This window comes from Nelusetta ayraudi, unplaced genomic scaffold (assembly GCF_046127955.1).
Source record: "Nelusetta ayraudi isolate G7.1 ecotype Tasmania unplaced genomic scaffold, CSIRO-AGI_Nayr_v1 ptg000048l, whole genome shotgun sequence".
Classification (NCBI taxonomy): Eukaryota; Metazoa; Chordata; class Actinopteri; order Tetraodontiformes; family Monacanthidae; genus Nelusetta; species Nelusetta ayraudi.
The window spans coordinates 9,103,663-9,126,503 of record NW_027466098.1 but is presented as its reverse complement, the minus strand read 5'-3'; the positions used below and the strand labels follow the sequence as shown (position 1 = coordinate 9,126,503).

General features: G+C 47.5%; 2 protein-coding genes across 3 annotated transcripts; both read left to right on the top strand.

Moving 5' to 3' along the window:
* Positions 1–914: 914 nt before the first annotated feature.
* On the top strand, positions 915–13,839 carry rtn2a (reticulon 2a). 2 transcript variants are annotated; one of them, XM_076036136.1, is made up of 10 exons: positions 915–988; positions 2,171–2,224; positions 2,561–3,184; positions 4,169–4,381; positions 8,928–9,135; positions 9,246–9,384; positions 10,634–10,703; positions 10,792–10,838; positions 10,930–10,988; positions 11,419–13,839. In XM_076036136.1, the coding sequence occupies exons 1-10, from the start codon at positions 958–960 to the stop codon at positions 11,492–11,494; spliced, it is 1,521 nt and encodes a 506-aa protein (XP_075892251.1). In that variant the 5' UTR covers positions 915–957; the 3' UTR covers positions 11,495–13,839. The 2 variants fall into 2 exon arrangements, with proteins under 2 accessions (XP_075892251.1, XP_075892250.1); XM_076036135.1 differs by lacking the exons at positions 915–988; positions 2,171–2,224; positions 2,561–3,184; positions 4,169–4,381 and adding an exon at positions 6,075–6,182.
* A 1,222-nt stretch (positions 13,840–15,061) lies between these two features.
* rhoub (ras homolog family member Ub) lies at positions 15,062–22,584 on the top strand. The gene is made up of 3 exons (XM_076036132.1): positions 15,062–15,402; positions 17,590–17,648; positions 20,355–22,584. The coding sequence occupies exons 1-3, from the start codon at positions 15,186–15,188 to the stop codon at positions 20,808–20,810; spliced, it is 732 nt and encodes a 243-aa protein (XP_075892247.1). The 5' UTR covers positions 15,062–15,185; the 3' UTR covers positions 20,811–22,584.
* Positions 22,585–22,841: the final 257 nt, after the last annotated feature.

Below are 22,841 nucleotides of genomic sequence, written 5' to 3'. Positions count from 1 at the left end.
TGAAAGTGTCTTAACTGAGCAGCATAATAACAACAACTGCAATTCACATCAAGCATTTTAAAGCAGCTTCATTCATGTCTAATGTCAGCTGGGCAAATTGATAAGCTGAACTGTGTTGAAGCATCCTCTCCTCAGCTCTCCTCAGATGAACCCCAAGAGTATCTTGAGTGCCTCCTGGTGGTGAGCTTCGGTACTGGCCATTGAAGCCTCCCTAACGCTCAGTCATTGTACTCTGAGGCTTTGGCAGCTTCTCGCTGTCTTCAGACTGTAAACACTGACCTGCCTCATTTCCAGTCATGCATTTTGTAATATTTACACTGTCTTCCTCAGAGCCTCTCTCTGGTGGTGTGAACGGTGCCCTGTTTGGATCTGATTTGAGGAATCCTTTGTTATAACAACAGCATCACAATGGCTTCATGTAGCACACTGATCTAACATTCTATTGAAATACAGCCCTGGCTGGACATTCAACCTGCGCTGTCCATCTACTAAATGCTTCCCCATGTGTGCATGTGTTCCACAGTGTGATGCATTATTAATAAAACCCCCTTCCTCCTCGTCTCACAGCCTCAGCTCATAGGACGCAGACGCATCACGTGGTCGGGGAGGGGTAAAATAAAGGGAGCCGGATTGGCTGACAGCGCCAGAGAGGCACGCGGACGTAGAGCGGAGCCCCGCCCTCCCTCTGCCGGCTGCTCTCATCACAACCCGAGAGCAGCGAGCCGGAGATACAGGAAGGCGGCGGGGGTGGTGATGCTGCTGCTGGCAGGGCGGGGCTGCTGAGCATCAAGAGCAGGCAGACAGCGAGCCGAGGGAGGGAGGAAAAGGAGGAAGAAGAGGGAGGACGTCCACAGGACATGAGAGCCGCTCGCTGAGGACGAGGCCGTGGGGGAGGGCGAGGGGGAGGGGGGGGCGGTTCTTCCAGACTGGACGGGCCCGGCGATGCCTTGATGGAGCATGGGCCAGGTTCTAGGATTCTCCCACTGCCGTGAGTCCTGCCTGCGTCTGTGCTGCTGCCTGCGTGTGTGTCTGTGTCTGTGTGTGTGTGTGTCGTCTGTGTCAGTGCGTCCACAGCACGTTTTTGTCCCTCAGTCATCCGTCCTTTTTTCTGCATGCTCGTCATGCTCACCCTGCCTGGAATAAACACATGGCTGTAGGAAGCAGAGCAGCTCTGTTGCTGCTGCTGCTGCTGCTGCCTCCCATTGATTGTCATGTTAACATGACTCTGTGTCAGAAGGATTCCCAGCAAGTTGTTTTCAACTACCCCCTAAAATCTCCTGCCACTCCTTTTACTTTCACCCCATCCGTCCCAACGTGCAGCCGGCGTCACCTGCGCCCTGTTATCTCCTTTTGTCATGTCTGCAAAAGGGGAATAGGCTGCGTTCTATTGCTTCCTCCTCTGTTTGATTTGTAAGGCTAGTGCAGCGCTGGCTAATGTAATGAAGGCCTCTGCTGCTGCCAGTTTAGCCCCGAGATGAGTTGATTCTGCATCGCTGACCAGCAGCACGGCGCTACATTTTTTTTGTTGTTGCCATGTCTCGGCCTGAAATTGCGATGCAGATTGTCTTGGGTTCATTTGCACGTGATGTGACTTTTTCAAGAGGCCAGTTTGAGCCCAAGCTGGAAAGAGGTTCGTGCAGAGGAGGAGAGCAGCGCTGCCTGCGAGCGCTAGTACTCTAAAAATATGACTCATAACAGCATGCTGCAGTGTGCGTGGTGCTATTATGCTGTTCATCATTTTCCAGTGGTACGTGCTGCAATATTCACTCACTTGATGAGCTCATGGGTTGTTTCTTTTAACAATGCCTTTCACTGTAAAGCTTAGCATACAGCTACCTTGTATGAGGTATCTGATGATAAAATATTACACAATGCTAAAGATTGCAAGTATATTGAATACAGTATATACATAATGAGATAAAACAAATAATAAAGCATGTTCACAGTTCACAAGTCTTGCAAACATGAATCCCAAACAATTGATTTTCATTTTAATATGCAAATAAAGTGCGAGAACAAACATGTTAATGTTGTGAATGTCGAGGCCTCCACTTGATGGACTGTGCAGTGTCACTTTGACAGTGACTTCACAAAATAACAAGCATGTGTGTGTCTCTGACAGTCTTGTGTGTTTACCAGCTAATCGCTGTGAAATTCTGCCTCCTTCCAGAGGAATACGGCTCCGTGGCGTCCACTCCAGACTCCACACCCCCCTGCACCGACGGTAAGGCGACACCGGCGAGCGCTCCACACCTCAAATAATTCTTCTGACCCTTGTCTCAGAACCAAACACGGCTGAACCCCTAAAGAGCCGACGATCTGCAGGTGAACGACGGCTGTTTGTTTTGTTGTTTTTTTCCCATCGCGCCCACGTTTGAAAAGAAGGAGCTTTTTCTGTGCTTATCAAAGAGGATTCCTCTCGCACCTGCTCGACCGACTTTTTCAAATAACACGTGGCTGCTTTCATCTGCCGCTTCTGTTCCCCTGTGACGGCGCGCGCTCTTCTTCTTTTGGTTCTTCACCAGCACGTTGCTTTGCTTTGCTTTGCTTGTGCGCTCAGGCGGGAATGAGGAGTCCGAGCTGTGCGAGCTGCAGACGGCCCGGGAGTGGTCCGACGACGAGGTCGGCGATGCGGACGACGACGAGGGCCTGGCGTCCTCGCCGTCGCTGTGGGGCACGCCGCGGCAGAACTCCTTCGAGCTGACTTTCTCCTACATCGCCATCGCCGAGCCCGAAGCGGTCGGTGTGGCGCGGCACCACCGCGACCGGCGGCGGGGCGGCTCCCGGTCCAGCCGCACCGCCCTGCTCCGAACCGACACCCTGGAGACCCTGCTGGACTCCCCCGACGTGGAGTGGGACCCTTACGTACCCCTCAGGCAAGACCAGGAGGAGGAAGAAGAGGAGGAGGAGGAGGAGGAGGAGGAGGAGGAGGAGGAGGAGGAGGAGGAGGAGGTGGAGGCTGGGAGCGGGGAGCAGGAGAGGGCGGCGACAGGACGGAGGGAGCAGCAGATGCAGAGGGAGACCATCACCATCCAGCCCTCGCCTCAGAACCTGGGCCCGGAGACTCAGGGGAGGGACGCTGGAGCCCTGAGAGAGCGGAGCCCCTCCGGCCGGACCGTCCGTCCGTCCGCCTCGGCCTCAGCGCCGACCTCTCGGCATCAGAGCCCCTCGCACGCACTCCACGGTGAGCAGCCGTGTGCGACGGCAACTCAACTCAAAGTGTTTTCAGCTGGTGAAACCAAGCAGCTTTATTTTAGCTGTGGCCAAAAGTGGAAAGGAAATGGTAGTTAGATGCCCTCAAAAACAGTGTTGCTGTTTTATTATGTGTTTGTATTCAGAGGATGACGGTAAAGGCTTTTTTTCTGGCTGAAAGCTTTTTTTTCTTTACATTAAGATGACAAAAATACAATACAATGCAGAAAATGAACAAGAGATTTTCCATAATTTTGCTTCCTCAAAGCTGAAAGTTAACTTGAGCTAATTTAACTAAAACTTTAATTGATTTTAACTGAACTAAAATTAATGAATTAACAAAGAATATCCTCAACTTGCCTCTGTACAATTGAAAGATCCTTCTTTATTAAACTTTCTAACAGTTAGCTTGATAAATGAAGCTCCACTGTGCTGTCGGCTGTTTCTGTGAAATGTTCAGCTAGACTTTGATCTTTTTAAGAATTGAAACACAGCAAACATTTTACTTGTTGGCCCTCATTAACCCAGGCTGAAGGTTTCCTAAACCCATTGGCTAACTAATCAATAGCATGTGTTTGGAGACTGGAGGGCAAGCATGGGAGGTGACATGGCAAGTACAACAGCGTCCATGTGACCTTGTTTACAACATGATTCCAAGGCTTTCGTGGCAACATTGCAACAAGACTTCCTCTTAACCAGGATATTTTAGAGCAACATATTGGATCTTATTCACCTAAATGATGTTTTTAAAATGTTAGTTGTCCTGCTGTGACACTTGTTGTCCATTTTCATACTTTTTTTCCAGTCATACAGGAATATTAAAAAAAAAAAAAAAAAAAAAGTCTTTTATTTTCTGACTATGGTAGAAATTCACATCCGTGTGTGTTCAGGTTTTAAAAGCACCGTCACGACTCTCGAGTCACTCGGCGCTGACGTGGCCCCAGCAGTGACATCATCACTCTCTGTCTCCCAGCAGCGGCGGCGGCGGCCTCGCCGACCTCCGAGCCGGACTCTCCCGTTGCCATGGAGACCATTTCTGTCAAGCTTTTGACGTCCGTGCGACCCCGAGGCCCCGCGACCTCGTTGTCGTCCGCCATCGGTTTAAACTCTCAGGAACAGCTGGTCAGCGATCACTGGTTCTCGGCACTTGACCTGTCGGAGGAGCCGACCGCGTGCGCCCACATAGCAGGTACCAAACACCTACTGTAGCGCTTCTCAACTGGTGGAGTCTAAGGACCCGCATTTTTTTTTTCCTTGTAATGTGGTCCCAAATTTAATCCTCTGCAATACAATTTTTTCCACAAAAATAAAAACGCCAGCCCACCTTCTAGTAAATTACTGTTTTTTTTGTCTAGTAAATTAGACATTAGACATTAAATTATTTAAATTATTATTATTTAAATTATTGAATTGAATTGTGTGTCCGGCAAAATACATGCCTGAAATTTTCCCTATAAATATATACATTTTGAAATGCTCTTTTTCGGGAAAGAAAAAAACTTCCCACAATGCCGCCACCCAATCAAAACAGCTCCACGACCCACCAGTTGAGATGCACTGATCTACTGTGTATCTATCGTCTTGCTTCCTTGTCACCTCACAACGATGCTTCTTTCATTCACATAATTACTCGACATACATATATATATACACTGTATATATATCCAAGAACAGGAAGACTAAGAAAAGAAATGGAGTGACTCTCTTTTGGGACATCCTAAATCATTGACTCATTGCAGGGGAAGCCTTCCTGGTATTCTCTTCATTTCCTGTCTGCATGACCAATGCTTCCATAGTGAATCAGTCTTTGTCACAGGCACACACACACACACACACACACACTGAAACAAACACACCCTAGATAGGGCTGGGGTTGTTTGTCGGTTCATTTTCTACTTTTTTTGTAGTTCTGAGCTGCTTTGTTGAGACGCACCGAGAGAGACAACGGCCTCGTCTTCTAACCTGATGGCATTTTAAGTGGAGCCCCGGTCAGTTTTATTTTGGTGGACGCGGTGCAGCCTCACACCCCTGATGGATGGCCCGGTCAGCCTGGTGACAGAGTTTAGGGTGTCCGGAATAAATACCTTGCGTGCATCTATCGGGGCATCATATTTCTTATTGCGTTTTTATGACCTGTTTTAGAGCCTGTATATCAAAAGTCAATGACTTGTTTTCAGAAGCGTCAAAAAAGAATGTTGATTGCGAGATTGGGTGTAATTTATTCAATGCTTTTGCTGGCAGCTGCTGAATTGCATATTATGTTTGAAGGGGCCTATGTTAAGACAATCAGAAGGTACGGGTGCCCTTTGTTAAATCACAAGAGGCTGATTTCCAGATCTTTGTGTTTAAGCACAAAGGAAGCACATTCCCACTCTGCACAGCCACGGAGCTTAAGAACACATTAACCTCTCTATTTTCAGGTGTTGATTGACAAACTAGAGATACAAACATCAAGAAGAAGGCGCTTTTGCCCAAAATAAGTTTGCTATTGAAGTTGTCATGTTGACAAGTGTGGTGAAAAATTAGCAGGTAAATGTCAAACTAGCGTGCAATCTTCTACACAACATTTCCGACTGTTTAAACCAGACAAATGTGATAGTGAATGGATACATTTCTCGCCAGTTAACAGAAAATAACCATTTGTGTTGTTTTTAGACGCACAAATCGGATTTAATGAGTAGTAAAAGTGGAGCTCTTTGCAGGGAAATCTGTTTTCACGTGTTTATTATCAAAAGTTGCAGGAGGATCATTAGCCTGCATCTGAGGAAGTGAATCCAGCGACTCAATGTTTGAGTCGGTGGGGGTCTTCAAGAGTGAGTGGTGGGCGGTGCTGCCGACCAGATTATTTTGGGGGCCTGTCAGGCCTTTGGAGTGCTGAGTGAGCAGGGGAGTGGCCTCAAACAGGCGGAGAGGGCCGAGGGGAGCGCAGTGGGCAGACGGGGAGCCAGCGGGGGAACAGACGGCAGCGGCGACCACAATGGCCAGTAAAGGTGAGAGTCGTTGCCCCAAGCTGAAGCTGGAGGTGCGAGAAGGTTCAGAAATGCCGGGCAGGTTTACGGCTGTAGGGCGGCTTCAGGAGGAGGGTCGGTTCCTGAATAGTCGCGCCTGGTTGGCTCGGTGCAGCGGCGGAGCGGCCGCCGGTCGGGGGGGATTGAGACGTCTAGATGTTCACGTCTCCGTGAGCCCGGGAGGTATTTTTACAGAGGAGCTATTCACGCATAGCAGCAGCCTGAAGCGGCTGTCGTGCCTCCGTGGCGACTCTGAGCAACTCTGCTGCTGCTGCTGCTGCTGCTGCTGCTGCTGCTTTAATATTTCATCTCTGCAACCCCTGCTGGCCTCAGTGGAGATCGAGCTGACGCGGTGGTCCAGTGAAATAGACGCTGAACAGGACGACTTCAGCGCCGGTTCTTTGGTTACCACACCGGCTGCTCGGCACATTGATCTCTTGATTGGATTATTGATCCCTCTCTGCTTTCACCCGATTGCTGAGAGGAATGCGCTCTCGTCTTCCACCTCCATCCCGTCCTAACCCAGCATTCGTACCCCGGTGCAACTCAGATCAGGGTCCAAATATTTCGCCCCCTGCAGGATGTGTGTGTCTGAAGTGTGATTTCCTCCTAATTAGAGGGGATTGGTGTGAACTCGATACATTTATAGCGTATTAATGGGAAAGTGATGCTACACATTGTGTTCAAAGCTGCAGTGGTTGCTTGTGTTATTGTGCATGTTTCACAGCTTTTGTTTCCGTTTGTTTATTAAATGTATATTATTATTATTATTATTATTATTATTATTACTACTGTATTATAATTAATATTCAATTGTATTGAATTAGTTCCATCTTGGATATTTTCGTAAGAGCAATAAGACATCACTTGGGAAGTGGTCTTCAGCTAAGGGAAGAGACCCCCAAAGACAATTTGATCACGTCGATATTGTTGTGATTTTCTTTTTTACTCTCAAACAGCTTTTTAATTGGCTTCAATTCAGTGATGTTTGGCAGCTAATTATGGGATGTGTCCTTACTCACTTTGATATCTGGACCAACTTGTATTTTTGCATCCTCGATATGTGTCGATAGCATTTATGAGTATGACGTACGTACCAGACATTCTTTTTATAGCGGCGCGAGTTTTTTTATCCGAGGTTTAAGTTGGTCTGAGAGTGACAGTTAAAATACTTCAACAGGACCGACTGGATGGACGCGCCACCGCTCCCGCTGCCAAAACTGTTTTCAACGTCGCGCTTTTCAGCGATGACATAATCCGCTACGGTGCAGCCGCTCGGCTCCTCTCCATTGTTCTCTTATCAGCCAGTGGCCTGCTTTAACCCCTCATGCCGAGTGCAGCCGGAATGACGGCAACAAAGTAACTGTTAGGAAGGGACTTCTACTTATTTTTGCTGAATGACCAGCTGTATCTGTAACCGCCCGCCTCGGACATCTTGGGTTTCACTGCTGCTTTGGGCCGTTTCTCTTTCCCTTTTTTTTCTGCGTTATGTAAAGAGAAAGACGAGTTGTGCGAGAGAACTTATCCGCGACTCGGCAGACGCGCACGTCTCCACAGCAGCTGTTGCCGGGTGACAGAGAGGGGGCACCAGCGGGGTGTGGAAAAGGTCCTCTGACGGCCCTGACGGCTGTGAGCAGGTGCAGCGGCCGCAGCGGCAGCAACAGCAGCAGCAGCAGCAGCAGCAGCAGAGGCTGTGTTTAAATTCTGCACCCCCACCTCCCGCCTTCACCCCCCCGAGGCTAAACTTAGGCCCACATGTCCCCTCTCCTGTCCTCCCCTAGCGGCTGGAAGCAGCCCTGTGCCTCACCGCTCCTCCCCCACCTCCCACTCTGGTGACCTCACTTCCCTTTCGTGCTGGAAGTGTGTCAGACGTGCAGCGTCTGTATTTGCCTGCCACTCTTCGTCTCCCTCATCCTCACCAGGAACATGTCGTGCTGCCTGCCTGCCTGCCTGCCTGTCGCTGCAGCTCGCTGTGCTCCAGAGGGCTGCCGGCTGTGTGCATCCAGCTTGTCTGTTGCATTCACGCATCAAGTAGCAGCTCGTATCGAGATGTCCTCGAAAAGTGCCAATCTGGATTTCCACATGATTCTGAATTGTCCTTTTCTCAATTATGGAAAAGCAGAAATCAAAACCTCTTATCCTCTTTTAGATAGATGGATGGATAGATGGATAGATAGATAGATAGATAGATAGATAGATAGATAGATGGAGTTTATTGTCATTGTGACCTGCACAACAAGATTAAAACCCTCAGTGCAAAAAAAAGAAACAATACATGAAACAATAAAAACAGCTACAGTAAATACATAAAGACACAAGCAACACCTCACATTATTCTCAGAGATGCATTTATGGATCTCACCGCGGTTGGGGAAAAAAGTGGTTTTTTACAAGCAAACTCTTTATTTGTTAGAATAAAATAGAATGCCTTTATGTATCTAACAATGGGGAAGTCTATATGATTACAGAAACACGTAGCGCACTAGAGAAGAAAACATTCTATAAATTAAAAAGAAAAAAGTGATTGATTGAAGTGATGAAGTGTTTATAGAGTAAAAAAGGAAGGAAAATGCAACTATTTACATCTATATTGTCAGTTCTATTAATTTTTTTTATGATTTACATCACATTGAAAATCCAAACAAGTGTTTTATTGCACCTTAACGAAATGTCAGTGATTGAGAAATTTATTCGACCTTTGCTTTGTCTCCTCTCCCGCCGGCCCAGTGATGGACCTGATCTACTGGAAGGACACGGAGCGGACGGGCATGGTGCTGACGGGGTTAGTGGTCGGCATGCTGTCCCTGTTCCAGCTCAGCATCATCACCGTGCTCTCCACCGTCTCCGTGGCCGTCATGTGCTTCACCATCTCGGTCCGCATCTACTACAAGGTCCTCTACATCCTCAACTGGGCCGACGGGGAGCATCCCTTCAAGTAAGAGGACGTGACACTCTGTTCCCCCCAGCCCCCTCGTTCTGTGAAACAAACTATGAACAGATTCAGTACAGGAGTGGATATTTTATTGATGTGGGTGTTTCCGTCAGGTCATACTTGGACCTGGACATCAGTCTGAGCGGAGAAGAAGCCGACATGTACATGCGGAAAGCCATCGTCATGGCTCTGTCTGCCGTCGGCTCTCTGAAGGACCTCTTCTTCATCAAAAACATCTTTGAGTCCCTCAAGGTGAGCGTGTGTGTGCGTGTGTGTGTGCGTGTGTGTGTGTGTGTGTGTGTGTGCGTGTGCGTGTGCGTGTGCGTGTGTGTGTGTGAGCTCCACTCAAAGCTTTGCCTCATCACAATAACCAATTGTGTCAGAAGAAAAAATGCCACACAACTTTATTGCTAAGGGTGGACTCAGAAGACCGTAGTGCCTCTAATAAAATGATAATATCAAATAAAGATGCAAAAAACACTCTTTCAGAGAGTGATGTTTCACAACCATCAGCTTTGAAAGGGCAAAACATTCAAATGTCATATATATATCAAATACAAATGAAGGAAACCATAACCAATCACAACAGGGGGGCAGGGGTCATATCTTCCCTATCAGTCACTGTGCCGTCAATGTTATTTCTCAATGGTTTGGAACTAAAGAGCAACATCACATATTGATTAGGATGCAACGTGGCAAATAAATCAATGAGTCTCATGGTACAAAACCACAATGGGATTAAAAGCAGTGCAACTTGCTCATCTTCTTCCAGCTCATTTAAAATCCACTGTCCATGTGACAATGAATTAGATTTCAATCGCTGGCTCAAAACCTATTATGTAATTGTCCAAGTCCCAGAATGTAAAAGCCTTAATCGCACCCCTTTTTTTTTTGTTCTAATCCAGTCAGTCAACCCAAATCATTGTGAAGCTGCTGCTGCTGCGGCCACTGAGCTGAGCGACTACAGTGACTTTATCCAGACAGGTGCTGCTGATGCAGCTCCGACTGTCACCGTGGAGCTGCTCACTTGCTCGATGATCGTTTCTCTCGTTAACACGCCTGCATAAACGGTCCCGCAAGCACATTATTGTCGGAACTTTTCGCGCTTTAAATCAAACGGCGTCGGCAGCGCGCCGGCGTTAACGAGCGACCGGACCAAGACCAGCATTTTTAAATATTGAGTCAGCGGGCTCCAGCCGAGTCCCTGCCGAGCCCCTGCTGACCTCACAGGTTCAACCCTGACCTGGCCGCTATGTGACATGACACACAGCGCGGCGCTTTCGCCGTGCCATCCACATTCCTTTCCTTCTGGGACTGGGGTGTCCCATGTCACGGCCCGACAGGGTCCAACGGGGGGGGCGTAACGGGAAACCCCGACACCCTTATTAGGAGTTTGACACCTTCCGACGGTTCTTCTAAGTATTATGCAGAGGATTTGCTCGCTAACACCAACTGACTTTGCCACGCTGTGGCTTTGTGTGTCTTGCTGCTGCTCCTTCAGCTGCTGGTTCTGATGTACCTGGTGACGTACCTGGGGGAGCTGTGCAATGGCCTTACCCTGATTATAATCAGTAAGACTTGGACGAAGCCCAGCAGAAATACAGAATCTGGACATACTACATGGCTGGAACATAAAACTCATTTTTCTATCTTCTCCAGGTTCCATCGCTGTCTTTTCTCTGCCGCTTTTCTACAGACAGCGCCAGGTAATTCCTTCTCCCGGTGGTTCATTTTCAATTGTCAGGAGTTGTCGGCATCATCTCATATGGTTTTCCTGTGGTTTCTGTCATTTCACAGGAGCATGTGGACAACTTTGTGGCCACAATCCAATCCAAGATTGATAACTTCAAGGACATGTGAGTATGGCGCCATCTTTTGGTGAAACGTTGCAACGACAAGACATCGTTGGAAAGAGGCTGAATAAACAAGTGCCGTTTGGGCTCATTTCCAAACTAACTGAAAAAAGATAATTAAATGCGGGCGGCTGTTATATGAAAAGGGGACATTTTACAACTGTGGAAACTGAATAAACACTAATCAATGTAGCAATATATGTTACATGTCTGGTATTTTTCATTGAGGATTGTGTGTATGAGATAATTTATCTGTAAAAATGAATGAATTTCGTCAAATATCAGATTTTACTGCTTATGTAAAAGGGGTATTCAGTGATTGCAGCAAATGTTTGAAATGATTACATTTTATTCATAAATACGCTTCACATACATTGGTAAATTTGTGGATTTTTTTACACTCTCTGCTTATTATTTCCTTTATCTCCCGCAGCTTTTGTAGACTTGCCCAGGGTGGCGGCCCACCTCCGGACCCAACTCCCGGTGGCGCCAAACCCAAAGTGCAGTAAACGGGCGACGGCCGCGGAGTTTCGAGCGAAAGCTTCCAGAGTCACAGGCTGACACTCAGATGTCTTACCCAGCAGTCTGTGCTCCGAGCCCCGGCGAGGGCGGAGCTCCAGAGACTGGAGGAGGGGGAAAGGGGGAGGTTTACTTAAACGGACAACGACGAGGATGACGCATGGTACTATTTACTCCCAAGTGTATCTAGATTATGGGACTTAGAGTTTTGGGTTCAGGTTCGGATGAAATCAAAAGTGTACGAGGTCCTGGATGAGGCTCTCTGACTTGTGACTTTAAGAACGCATCTTACCACCGCCGTCGTGGAACTTCGGAAACACTCGTTCAAGACACCTGGACAGAATGGCCTTGGATGGCCGAGCGCTGCCGCCGAGGCGCCGTGCTGACGACCCGGAAGGGGATCCAGGTTCCTGAGGTCCACACCAGCCGCTCGTCCAAAGGAAACGGAAGCAAACCGTCGCGGCGACGTAAGAACGACAGGGCTCATCATCATCATCATGATCATCATCATCATCATCATCATCCACGGCAGCGTCAAACTGGCATTTAAGGATGTATGCACGTGTTTATGTGTGGAGCAGGTGTGTGTGTGTGTGTGTGTGTGTGTGTATGTGTGTGAGGTGCGCGCGTGGGTGTGAGTGTGCAATTCCTGTAACACATCTTCGAGAAACGAATCCTCAAAGCAATTAAAAATGGCATCTTGTTTTCTTTGTTTTCCAAAACTCTTCTGCTTCTTGTCTCCCCTTGCGAGCAGTCGCTCTCACTCACCACCGGCCATCAACTCACTTTTCCAGCCATCCTTCATGTTTTGCTTCACCGCCGCTGCCCTTTTCCATTCCTCATCGGCACCGCGTGTTAGGTGTGCGGTCGAGACGTGATGTTCAGAGAACACCAGGGCCCTCTCAGATGTTTTAGGACCGTGCGGACTGACGTCGTGTCTGAGCTCAGGTGTGAGGGCGTCGTGGCTGAAAGCGGACAGCAGGTGCCTTTCCGACTGCACAGTCGCATTCTCAGTTCTGCTCGGAGCAGTTCCTTCTTTCACATCACCTTTTTCAGCTTCGGCGTTCAAAGGGACAGTTGACTCAAAATTCAAAAGCAATGCGTTTATTACTCACATTGGTGAAGGGTTCCGGTAATACACAAACAATTTCTTAAGATTCACAGAAAGAATCTCGAGAAAGAAGAAAAAAAAAAACATTCGAAGAAAATCACACCTCTTGAAAAATGTGTCCAGAAAATTCAGTGTTTTTTCCGTGTTGCTGTTTTTCATGGGAGTAAATGGCTATAAGGCATCAAGCATACCGACATTGGGTAAAATATTAATAAATATCAGAGCCTCCATCAGCATAGAGGTGGATGATAAGATGATAAAATTCCAATTTTGGCTGGACTGTCCCTTTGACACATGTAGAATACTTGTGTGCCCTGGCCAAATATCTAATGCAGAACATTGTAAATGGGATTTAAATCAAGATATTGTGCAGCGTGTCACCCTTCAGAGCTTTGAGTTCCAACGCTTCCACAGGATGTCTCCGTCCCTTTGCCTTAATATTGCATATTTTACATCTGAGCTGCTGCAGAGGCATTGGTTGTGTTTAGGGTCTGCGTGGGATTATCACTGATCAATTGGCTGTCATATAAATGCCACTATCATTACGAGTGTAGGATCACCTGAAAGAATCAATGTGTTACCAAAATTGGGGGTTTCGAAACCAACTCATGTGCGCTCAGTTCCCAGTCCTCTAATCCAGTTGCAGTGGGAACAGAGGGTCTTCCTATTGGATGTTCTGACTGTTTCTTAGAAGAAACAGTCAAGGCTTTAGAAGAGAACCAAAGAGAGGAGTGAAGTAAGGACAGCTATCTTGTTTTATCTGCAACCCCAGCACTGGATGCTGCTAAAACTCTCACACTGGACCTTCACACATCCACTACACCCAGACCAGACCTGACGGCCAGCCAGCCTTGGATGTCATGATCATGTGTTACACGGTCTTGGACCTAATCACAAACACACTGGTCTCCTGAAGCAGTTTCTGCACTACTAACAATGATTTTACTTTTTTGAAGAATGACTCGTCCCACTTTTGTTGTGTGTCATTTAAATAAAGGTTTCATGCACTGTCTTCTGAGTATCAAACCCATCCAGAGAACTGCTCTCTATCCAGCTGGCCACATGCTTGTACTTTTGATTTTATTGTGTGGATGAAAGATGATATGGGGCGGGGAGGGTGATTTTTAGTGAGTTTAGTCCATTACATGCATTCTAGTAGTACACTGATGATTTTGTATCAACACTAGAGTTTTAATCTTGGAAAAAATAAACATTAAAAGTGAACATCTGGTGCATGTGTGACTTTTTCAGCATGTCATTATGAGTCCAGGTGAAACAGTGATGCGGTGGCGAGGACTGTCAGCTGACAGCAAAGACGACTAATTCACATTTTGGAGTTTTTGTGTTCTTCCTGTCAGTGTGGGTTTCTATCCACAGTCCAAAGACGTGCACATTAAGGCTGATCGATTTGGCAATTTCCCTGCAATAAACTGGCGGCTCGCCCAGGGCGTGACCCTGCCTTCACGTCAAGTCAGCCGGGATATCCAGCACACCTGTGATCCAGAGTGCAGGATAAGTGGTGAGAGGAAATGAAGGGATGGACGAATGGATGAGTTCACACATAAAACTAACAATCATGGAGACAAAATGACTGTTTGCTAGATGGGAATTCTGACTAAAGTAGAGGAACAAGTCTTCACGATAGCACCTAATGCAAAGTGGATATTGCCTTTGTTTAATTTGCTCCAGTGAGTTAAATGTTCTTATTCAAAGTTAATTTGAAATGTATCGGTGGAGAAACATGCACATGAAATAAAATTTGCCTATGCCTCAATCAAAAGTAAATCATTTCATTTTATATAAGTAAAAAAAAAAGTATATCTTTACTTTACTTTTTCTGAGCTTTTTCTTGACTTGTTCAGGTTTTCACCAGCAGGAGGCGCTAAAGTCCGCGGAGCGCTGCTCGTGTTCGCTTCCCCAATTTATCCCCGGGTTAATGAACAGGCAATCTATCTAGAGGCAGTTTAAATACACCTCAATCACAGATTGAGATGAATATATATTCTGGTCATGATGATTGATCATTTGAACTGTCTAGTGATGAAAGTTCCTCTCTGGCCTCAACCTGAAGTTTATGCGGAGCAGCAGGCAAGTCTGGACATGTTCGCACTGAATTAAACTGTGTTGCTGCTAATTAGCAAGTAGCTACCACCAAATATTGGCTATGAAGAACAAGGAGCGACAGAACTGGGATGACGGTGCAAAAGTCTTTCAATTTAGGTTTTGATGTTTTAAACAATTTAAAAAAAAAAAAAAGAAGAAGAAGAAGAAGAAGAAAAAAAAAGAAATTGTCCCACCTGCGCCTGAGTGAGTGGGGAGGTGAAAGTAGGCGGAGTTAGCCGACTCAACTCTGGGCTATAAGACCGCCTTGGACCCGCCCTCGTGTTGTAGCTCAGCTGCTGGCTCTGTCTCCGGCTCAGTGGATGTGCAACAGCCGCACAACGCAGCACGCTGATCGCGCAAGGCTTCTCGCGCAAGGCTTCTCGCGCACGGAAACCCCCTGGGTCTCATGGTGGCTCCCGCATCCGGCCGTCTGGGAGAGCGCGGCGACTGACTGACTGACTGACTGAATGAGCCCTCCAGTCAGCATGGATTACGGAGGCACCGTGGCTCCTCCTGTGCCCCCGCACAAAGCCCCGGCAGCCCGGCCGGGAGATCCGCAGGAGCGGCTGCTGAAGTGCATCCTGCTCGGGGACGGAGCGGTGGGCAAAACAAGCCTGGTGGTCAGCTACACCACCAACGGATACCCGACCAAATACGTCCCCACCGCATTTGACGACTTCTCCGGTAAGGATAGAAAAAAAAAAAAAAAAAAAAGGAACAAAAATATAAACCATATTGTGTTGGGCACCAGGGTTCCACAATATGTGTTTTGTTTGTTGTTGTTGACCGGGTGGTTTGAAAGATGACTCTTTTTGCGACATGTTGTCCCCTAATTCTAATCATATAATCATATTGTTGTGATCATGTTGAAGCCCTAATCAAATGCGCGTGTTGAATATTCCTCCGCCACACATGTTCCGACCCGCTCTCCCCACCGTTTTGATTGATGCGCTTGTAGTCCCCCTTTTCCCTTATCGGTGCTTTCTATCTGTGCTAAAGTGCACTGTGTCCGTGTGGCACGACTCTACTTTCCACTCTCCCACCAGTCCGGGCAGGTTGTGTTTACCTCCAGATAAGCGGAGGGAAGCAAATCGATCAGAGGGTGTTTTTTTTGTTGTTTTCCCCCCCCCCCCTCTGACCTGTGGAATGGAAAAATACACCTTGCTGCTCGCGCTGCTTTATCCAGTGTTGTTAGGATTACTCCATAAAAGTAATGCAACTACTGATTACTGCTTAATAAAGTAAACGTATGACTTCTTTAACGACTTTGTTTCGTAAGTAATCGATAACTAATTACTTTAGTTAAAAAAAGATAAAGTAACAGTTGCTCAGTGCTTTGGAATGAACTTTATTGAAGTGCAAATTTTGCAATTCCAAATATTGCCTCCGTCCTCTTAACATGAACGAATGTTTGCTCCCTGAACACCAACTGCACATTTCACAGAACAAACTCATGGACAGCACTTGTGCCTTTGGCACAGCCCATATTGCTAAAATAATTAGAAGATTTCAGATAAAGTAATCATGATATAATTAACAGTTTTGCCACAGTAATCTAGTTACATTCCTCTGTTACTCAAAAAGTAGTTTGATTACAGTGGTGGATTACTTCGTAATAGATTAGACTTAGACGTGGATTTAGACAAACTTTAGATTACGCTGCAACACTGGCTTTGTCGTCCCATTATCTGTCATTAACATTATTGCTACTACTACTATCACCCTGCAATTAAGCCATCCAAGTACTTGACAGAACAACTTCTTTGGTTGAACAGTTAAAATCCAAAACAAATGCTGACGGTTTCTTTGGAAACTGTGCCAGAGAAGACACAGCAGCACCACCACCACCACCCTCAGACAATACTGCGCAACAAGGGGGGTGTCGAGTTGCACAACTCTGCCCATTGTTGTCAGCCTTGACCCTTGGAGCCCTTCTCCTCCACGCTGGAACAGGCACATCTGTTGCAGCGGCTCAGAGGCTCAGATTGTCTTTCGCCGCCGCCCCGACAGAGAGCGATTGTGCAGTGGGGGCCCCTCGACGGCGGTGGTGGTGATGTCATCTCTCGGTGCCCGGAATCAAGAGTGTCCTCTTGAAAGCTTGACTTCTGAGTGCGTTACGCAATGCCACAGGTGGCAGTGACGCAGGGGAGGCTGAAAGAGGCTGTTAGAGAGAGTTGTGGTCCCCCCCCCACACCCCCACCCAAAAAAAGAAAACAAAATCAAAGCGGTATCATATGTCAGGGATTAGGAAATGGTTGCACAATAGCAGCTCTCGGCCGCTCCAACTTCCAGACGATGCCTCGCGCACAAACTTGAACAGTTCCAGGAGACTCTTTGATCAGGTGGTGTGACCGAGCGACCACACACACCAGCCACCAGAGGCTGTAAACGTTCCCATGTGCCCGCTGCGTGGCATTGTGCTCGCCCCTCTGAACAGGCTGAAACGGTCCCCCAATAATGAAAGTGGCTGTAAAAAGTGACTCATCCGCTGCTCGTCCAAGTCAGAAAACGAGGCCTGCCGGCCAGCAGAGGGGCCCTGAACAAACAAATTCTGCTCTGTTTTTTTTTTGTTTTTTTCCCCCCGAAAAGAGCGTCGTGGAACAAAAGCTCGGCGAGCGGTCCGACTGACGGTGAAACATTGGGGCCTCTACAGTAAAGCAGAGTGGGTGGGCGACGAGAAGGGACAGTGTTGTCTGGGAGCTTCTTGTGTGTGTGTGTGTGTGTGTGTGTGTGTGTGTGTGTGTGTGTGTGTGTGTGTGTGTGTGTGTGTGTGTGTGTGTGTGTGTGTGTGTGTGACCTACTGAGACTTAAGGTAGGTCAGGGGGTGGCTTTGTGACCGGTGTTGACAGCTGACTGTTTGTGTGTCCACAGCTGTGGTTCAGGTGGACGGAAGCCCGGTGAGACTTCAGCTGTGTGACACCGCAGGACAGGTGAGTTCCACCCACACGCGACCATTTGGTGGCAAGACCAATTGCAAGAAGATAGTTTTTTGTATATTTATTTATAGGGCTGGGCGATTTTGGACAAAAATAAAAACACCGTTTTTTTTTTCTGTAAAAACTCAATTTTCGATTTATTTTTTTTTTGGGGGGGGGGTAAATTTTGTTAAATATGCTACAAAAATGGGACAAGTGCATGTCGTAGGCGACTTCTGGTTTTAACATCTGCTGTAGCTAGGACAACCACAGACGTGAGTAAACAAAGGTAGTCAGTTAAAAGCTTCTCAAGGTGGGAGGAGGACTACTTTATTGTCCAGAGGCTAACGTTACAAACTGTAACGACATGACGTTCAGATTACAGATTTATCACCAGCCGGCCGGCCGATCAGCCCCGGCTTCCTCTCCTGGCGGCTTTGCCAACTTGCCAAAATGCAACTGCACACGTACTTCCAGCGCGCAGGCGACGCATTACATAACACGACTGCGGCAGCACGTAGCTTGCTGACAGTTGCCTCGAGCGAAGAGTGCCAGTTTAGCATCACGGCGCTGCTACGTGTGTGGCTCCGTCGTGCGGAGTGGGACTCTTTTGAAAGAGACGCGTTGTGAAAGAGTGTTTGTATTTTCCCCCCCGAGCTCGCGCCACTTGTTTCGTAACGCTGAACCCTGCCCCGCGGTATCAGCGTATAGGCCATGACGAAACGCCCCGGAGGCGCCTCGAGGCATGTTCAGCGAACCCTAATGTGTGCGGAGACCTCACATCATGTTTAAGACTGCGCGCTGGCAGACCAGAGTTTGGGAGAGAGGGGGAAAAAAAGAAGGGAATAACAGACAGGGCGGCGGATAAAGGATGGGACGCACTTCGCACGCACGCACTCGCCGCCGCCTGACGCCAGGAACGGCGGCGTTAGGGAGTGTTGAAATGGGAGGAGCACGCACAAGTAGGAACACTGCTGCTCTAAGTCTTCCCCACACCACCAATTGTTGGCCCACATTTGAAAAGAGGACAAAAAGGACACAATGTGCTGGTAATGTGGCAATTTGGAAGGGATAATAAGATTGAGAAATAAGAAGAAGTGGCCCAGTAATAATAAAAAAAAAAAAAAATTCTGAAGATCTTCACTGCGGGGTTTTCCAAAAACGTACGACTATACTTTTGAGGGTTTTTTTTTTTTTTACGGAAGCCTGAAAAAAAAATCCCACAAAAACAAAAGACAAATGAGGATAGCCAGGTGTGTGTTGCAGAAACACCACGTCGGTGACTTGAACCAACCGTCTCCGGTTGCCGCGTTTTTGTTTTTGTTTTTTTGTTTTGTTTTAAAAGTGGGAATTAGCCGACACACAGTGTCGTTTAGAGGAAGTGGGATTAGGGGGATGTGTGAGTGTGAGTGAGAAAGGAAATGGTTAAGAAGAGCGAGGAGAAGAGTGGAGGAGAAGAGTGGTGGAGGAGGAGGAGGAGGAGGAGGAGAGGTCTGTGTCAGCTCCCTGCCAGCCTTAATCTGTGTACTCAAGGGTGTGGGAGGCCCCTTGTTAGTCAAAGCCGTGTGGCTCCATAGTGTTAATTTAAAAGATTTACTGTAGATTACATAAAGGAGGGGGAAGGGTGTGAGGTGAGGGAGGGGGAGGGGAAGGGGGTGTTCTGGATATCAGCAGTGCATAAACACTAGTTAGAGGTTTTTCTGTTTTGTTTTTAATTGCCGCTGCTGCTGCTGCTGCTGCTGCTAGTATCCCATCGGTATTAAAGGTCCAGGGTGTAAAAACTTTCACGGAAGCCCTCCTGGCAGCACGTTTGGTATTGAGGGCACTGTCAGGTGGGCTTCCTTAAAGAATGGTGGCGCAAGATGGCAGCTAACTAGGAGCAAGACCCTTATTGCTCTACGTATATTCTTATTCTCATATACACTCCCAGTCAAAGTTTGGACTCCTGTTTCTTCCGTAATCTTTACTGCTCTCTACATTGTAGGTAGATACTGAAGACATCAAATATATGACCAACATATGTGGATGAATGTGGCAAAAGAAAAAAATATCTAAATGTGTTATGTTATATATATTCTATATGAAGGGTGGCTATTCTAAATATAAAACTTGTTTGAGTTATTTCACACTTTTCTGTTGAATACATATTCCATGTGTGCTCATTCATAGTTTTGATGCCTGGAGTGACAATCCGCAATGTAAATAGTCATGAAAATGAAAGGAAAACCATTAAATTGGAAGTATGTGTCCAAACTTTTGACTGGTAGTGTGTCAGGGAAGGAAAACCAAATGACTTTTATTGTACTGTGAATATACACCTTTTTTTTTTTTTAAGTGGTAAATGGACTGCACTTACTGTATATAGTGCTTTACAACAGTCTCTCATTCACCCATTCACACATACATGCTCACACCAATGGGTGGCTGCTGCCATGCAAGGCACTGCCAGCCCCACTGGGAGCAATTCAGGGTTCGTTTTTCTTGCCCAAGGACACTTTGACATGCGGGCAGTTGGAGCCGGGATTCGAACCGCCAACTCTATGATCATTGGCCGCCCCGCAATACCAACTGAGCCACAGCCGTCCATATTAATGTATTTATGGGCAGTATGTTAAGCTTTTTTAGGAAAATTATGAATCAAGAAATTTTACTCACTCACTCACTCACTCACCCGCCTCTCTCTCTCTCTCTCTCTCTCTCCCTCTCTCTCCCTCCCACCAGGACGAGTTCGACAAGCTCCGCCACTTCTGCTACAGCCGCGCCGACGCCCTGCTGCTGTGCTTCAGCGTGGTCAGCCCGGCCTCCTTCCAGAACGTGTGGGAGAAGTGGGTGCCCGAGATCCGCCGGCGCTGCCCGCTGGCGCCCGTCCTCCTGGTGGGCACGCAGTGCGACCTGCGGCAGGACGTCAAGGTGCTGATCGAGCTGGCGCGGCGCCGCGAGCACCCCGTGGCCGAGGAGGACGCGCGGGCGCTGGCCGAGAAGGCCGGCGCCGTGGCGTACGTGGAGTGCTCAGCGCTCACGCAGAAGAACCTGAAGGAGGTGTTCGACGCGGCCATCGCCGTGGGCCTGCGGCACGCCGAGCGGCGGGCGCGGCGGGAGAGGAAGGTGCGCAGCACGGCCGACAAGATGAAGACGCTGTCCAGGTCGTGGTGGAAGAAGTACGTGTGCGTGCAGTAGAGGACCGCAGAGGATGGGGGAGGGGAGGGAGACAATCATGTGACTGGACTCAGAGCTGCTGACATCACGTCATGGACTTGGAGTTGGACATAAGGACTTTTTTTTTTTTTATGTCCCGCCCCTCCCTCGCCTCCTCTACCTCCTCCACCTCCTCCACTCTCAGACCTCTCCAGGCTCATCCAGCCAGATGGACTTTCATTCACTCAAAACTCTAACTGGACTGTTTGGGATATTTTCCATCTGACCAGACGTGAACTTCTCTCTACTGTTGATGCCCAAAGAAATCATCAAGCCGGAACCACCACCACCACCACCACCGCCACTGCTCCTCCTCCTCTTCATCTGGCTGAACTGTTAAATAAGACTGTGATCAGCTTTTGAACCAAAAAAAAAAAAAAAACTTAAATAAAATAAAGGTCGCACAATTTTTATATAGTGCACGGACTGCGTGTCGTTCAGGAAGAGACGCGAGGAGGCTGTCGTCTAACTGAAGGCGCGCTAGTCCGCTGATGATTTAATAACCTGCTATAACAAACTATTATTTTATGGCTTGTACACTGTAATTATGTCCTACACTTTCGGAAAAGAGCTTTTCTTAATTTGACAGGAAATCAAAAGAAAAATCACTCGGCAGCTTCTGCGGCACCGCGAGCAAAATCGTTTCCATTTTGTGATCCAAATGTAAAAAAACAACAAAAAAAAAACGACTTTTATTGGCGACCCCGTCAGTGTCGATGTCGTTGTTGTCCGAACACAACCATTCAGCGCTGTGTGTGTGTGTGTGTGTGTGTGTGTGTGTGTGTGTGTGTGTGTGTGTGTGTGTGTGTGTGTGTGTGTGTGTGTGTGTGAGAGAGACGTCGAGCCGGGATTTCCTCCCGCATGCCAGCTTGCGTCCCTGCCACACTGAAGTACTCGAAGTGTTGATGCAGCTGCAGCACTGCTGGAGGCCTCCGGCCCTCCCCACCCTCCACCCCCATCCCCATCCCCAGCAGGGAGGCCACACATCCAGCAGCGACACAACAGCGGAGGACGCCAGAGACTTCCGCACGCCGCTTATACAACGCAGATTTTGCGGATGCCGTACGCAGCGCTGTTTGTTTTTTTCAATTTGAGGCGACGGTGTTCAACCTGCATGCCGGTCAGTCGTCGGCGCTCCCTTTACGCTAAAGGCCCAGCGTGTAGCATTGACAAGCGACCTGTTGGAACGAAATGCGACCTTGCGCGATTGAAAAAAAAAAAATCAGTTTGTATGTTTGTTTTTTTTTTTAAACCCAGATAAGGCCGCTAATAATTACAAATAACAGATTCTGTGTTTATTCGCCATTAATAAGCATTTGTATTGACACATTGTGCAACCGCCTGTCTAGAGATTGATGAGATTAACATGAACATTGTTTCTCCACTAAATCTTACACTCTGGGCCTTAAATGATGACACGGTGAAAGAGATGAAATCATCCGAGCAGCTGATTCTATGTTCGCTTCTCATTTTTCAGAAGCACGTCCCCTTCCGGCGCCGCCGCCGCCTATTTATCTGCTACCCGTCCTCGGGCCAATCACTGATCAGTAGCAACAACAGCGCAAGATGTGTGAGATGTCGTTTGTACTTATGTATGTTACATAGTAATCGTTTATGATATTTTTTTTAAATGTCAAATCAGGATTTGATAGACTGTACGAGTGGCCCGGACCTGAGCGGTACGACTCGCGTCTTCCGTGTTCTGGTGGGTGTTGAGCAGCGTGAGAGGAACGACAATAAAATGTGAAATATTTAACCCCGGTAATCACTGTGGAGTCTTTCATGGAGATATGCAGCTTGACATATTTGCTTCAGGGTATTAAATGTACGTTAATATATGTGTTTTGACAGATCTCATCATTTCTTTGCATGGAGGATTTTGCCTGAGGAAACAAAGCGGCAGGTTTTTAATGCAGATGATTGAAGACAAACCGTTGGTTATTGAAACATCGCTTGCATAACGTTGATGCAAATTGGACATTGCACACAACAAAATGGAAAACAAACACAAAA

Coding starts and splice junctions, on each gene's coding strand:
- rtn2a (XM_076036136.1), top strand. CDS start 958: ATGGGCCAGGTTCTAGGATTCTCCCACTGCC. Junction 4,382..8,927: donor CGCGTGCGCCCACATAGCAG/GTACCAAACACC, acceptor CCGCCGGCCCAG/TGATGGACCTGATCTACTGG. Junction 10,839..10,929: donor TTTTCTACAGACAGCGCCAG/GTAATTCCTTCT, acceptor GTCATTTCACAG/GAGCATGTGGACAACTTTGT.
- rhoub (XM_076036132.1), top strand. CDS start 15,186: ATGAGCCCTCCAGTCAGCATGGATTACGGAGGCACCGTGGCTCCTCCT. Junction 15,403..17,589: donor CGCATTTGACGACTTCTCCG/GTAAGGATAGAA, acceptor GTGTGTCCACAG/CTGTGGTTCAGGTGGACGGA. Junction 17,649..20,354: donor TGTGTGACACCGCAGGACAG/GTGAGTTCCACC, acceptor CCCTCCCACCAG/GACGAGTTCGACAAGCTCCG.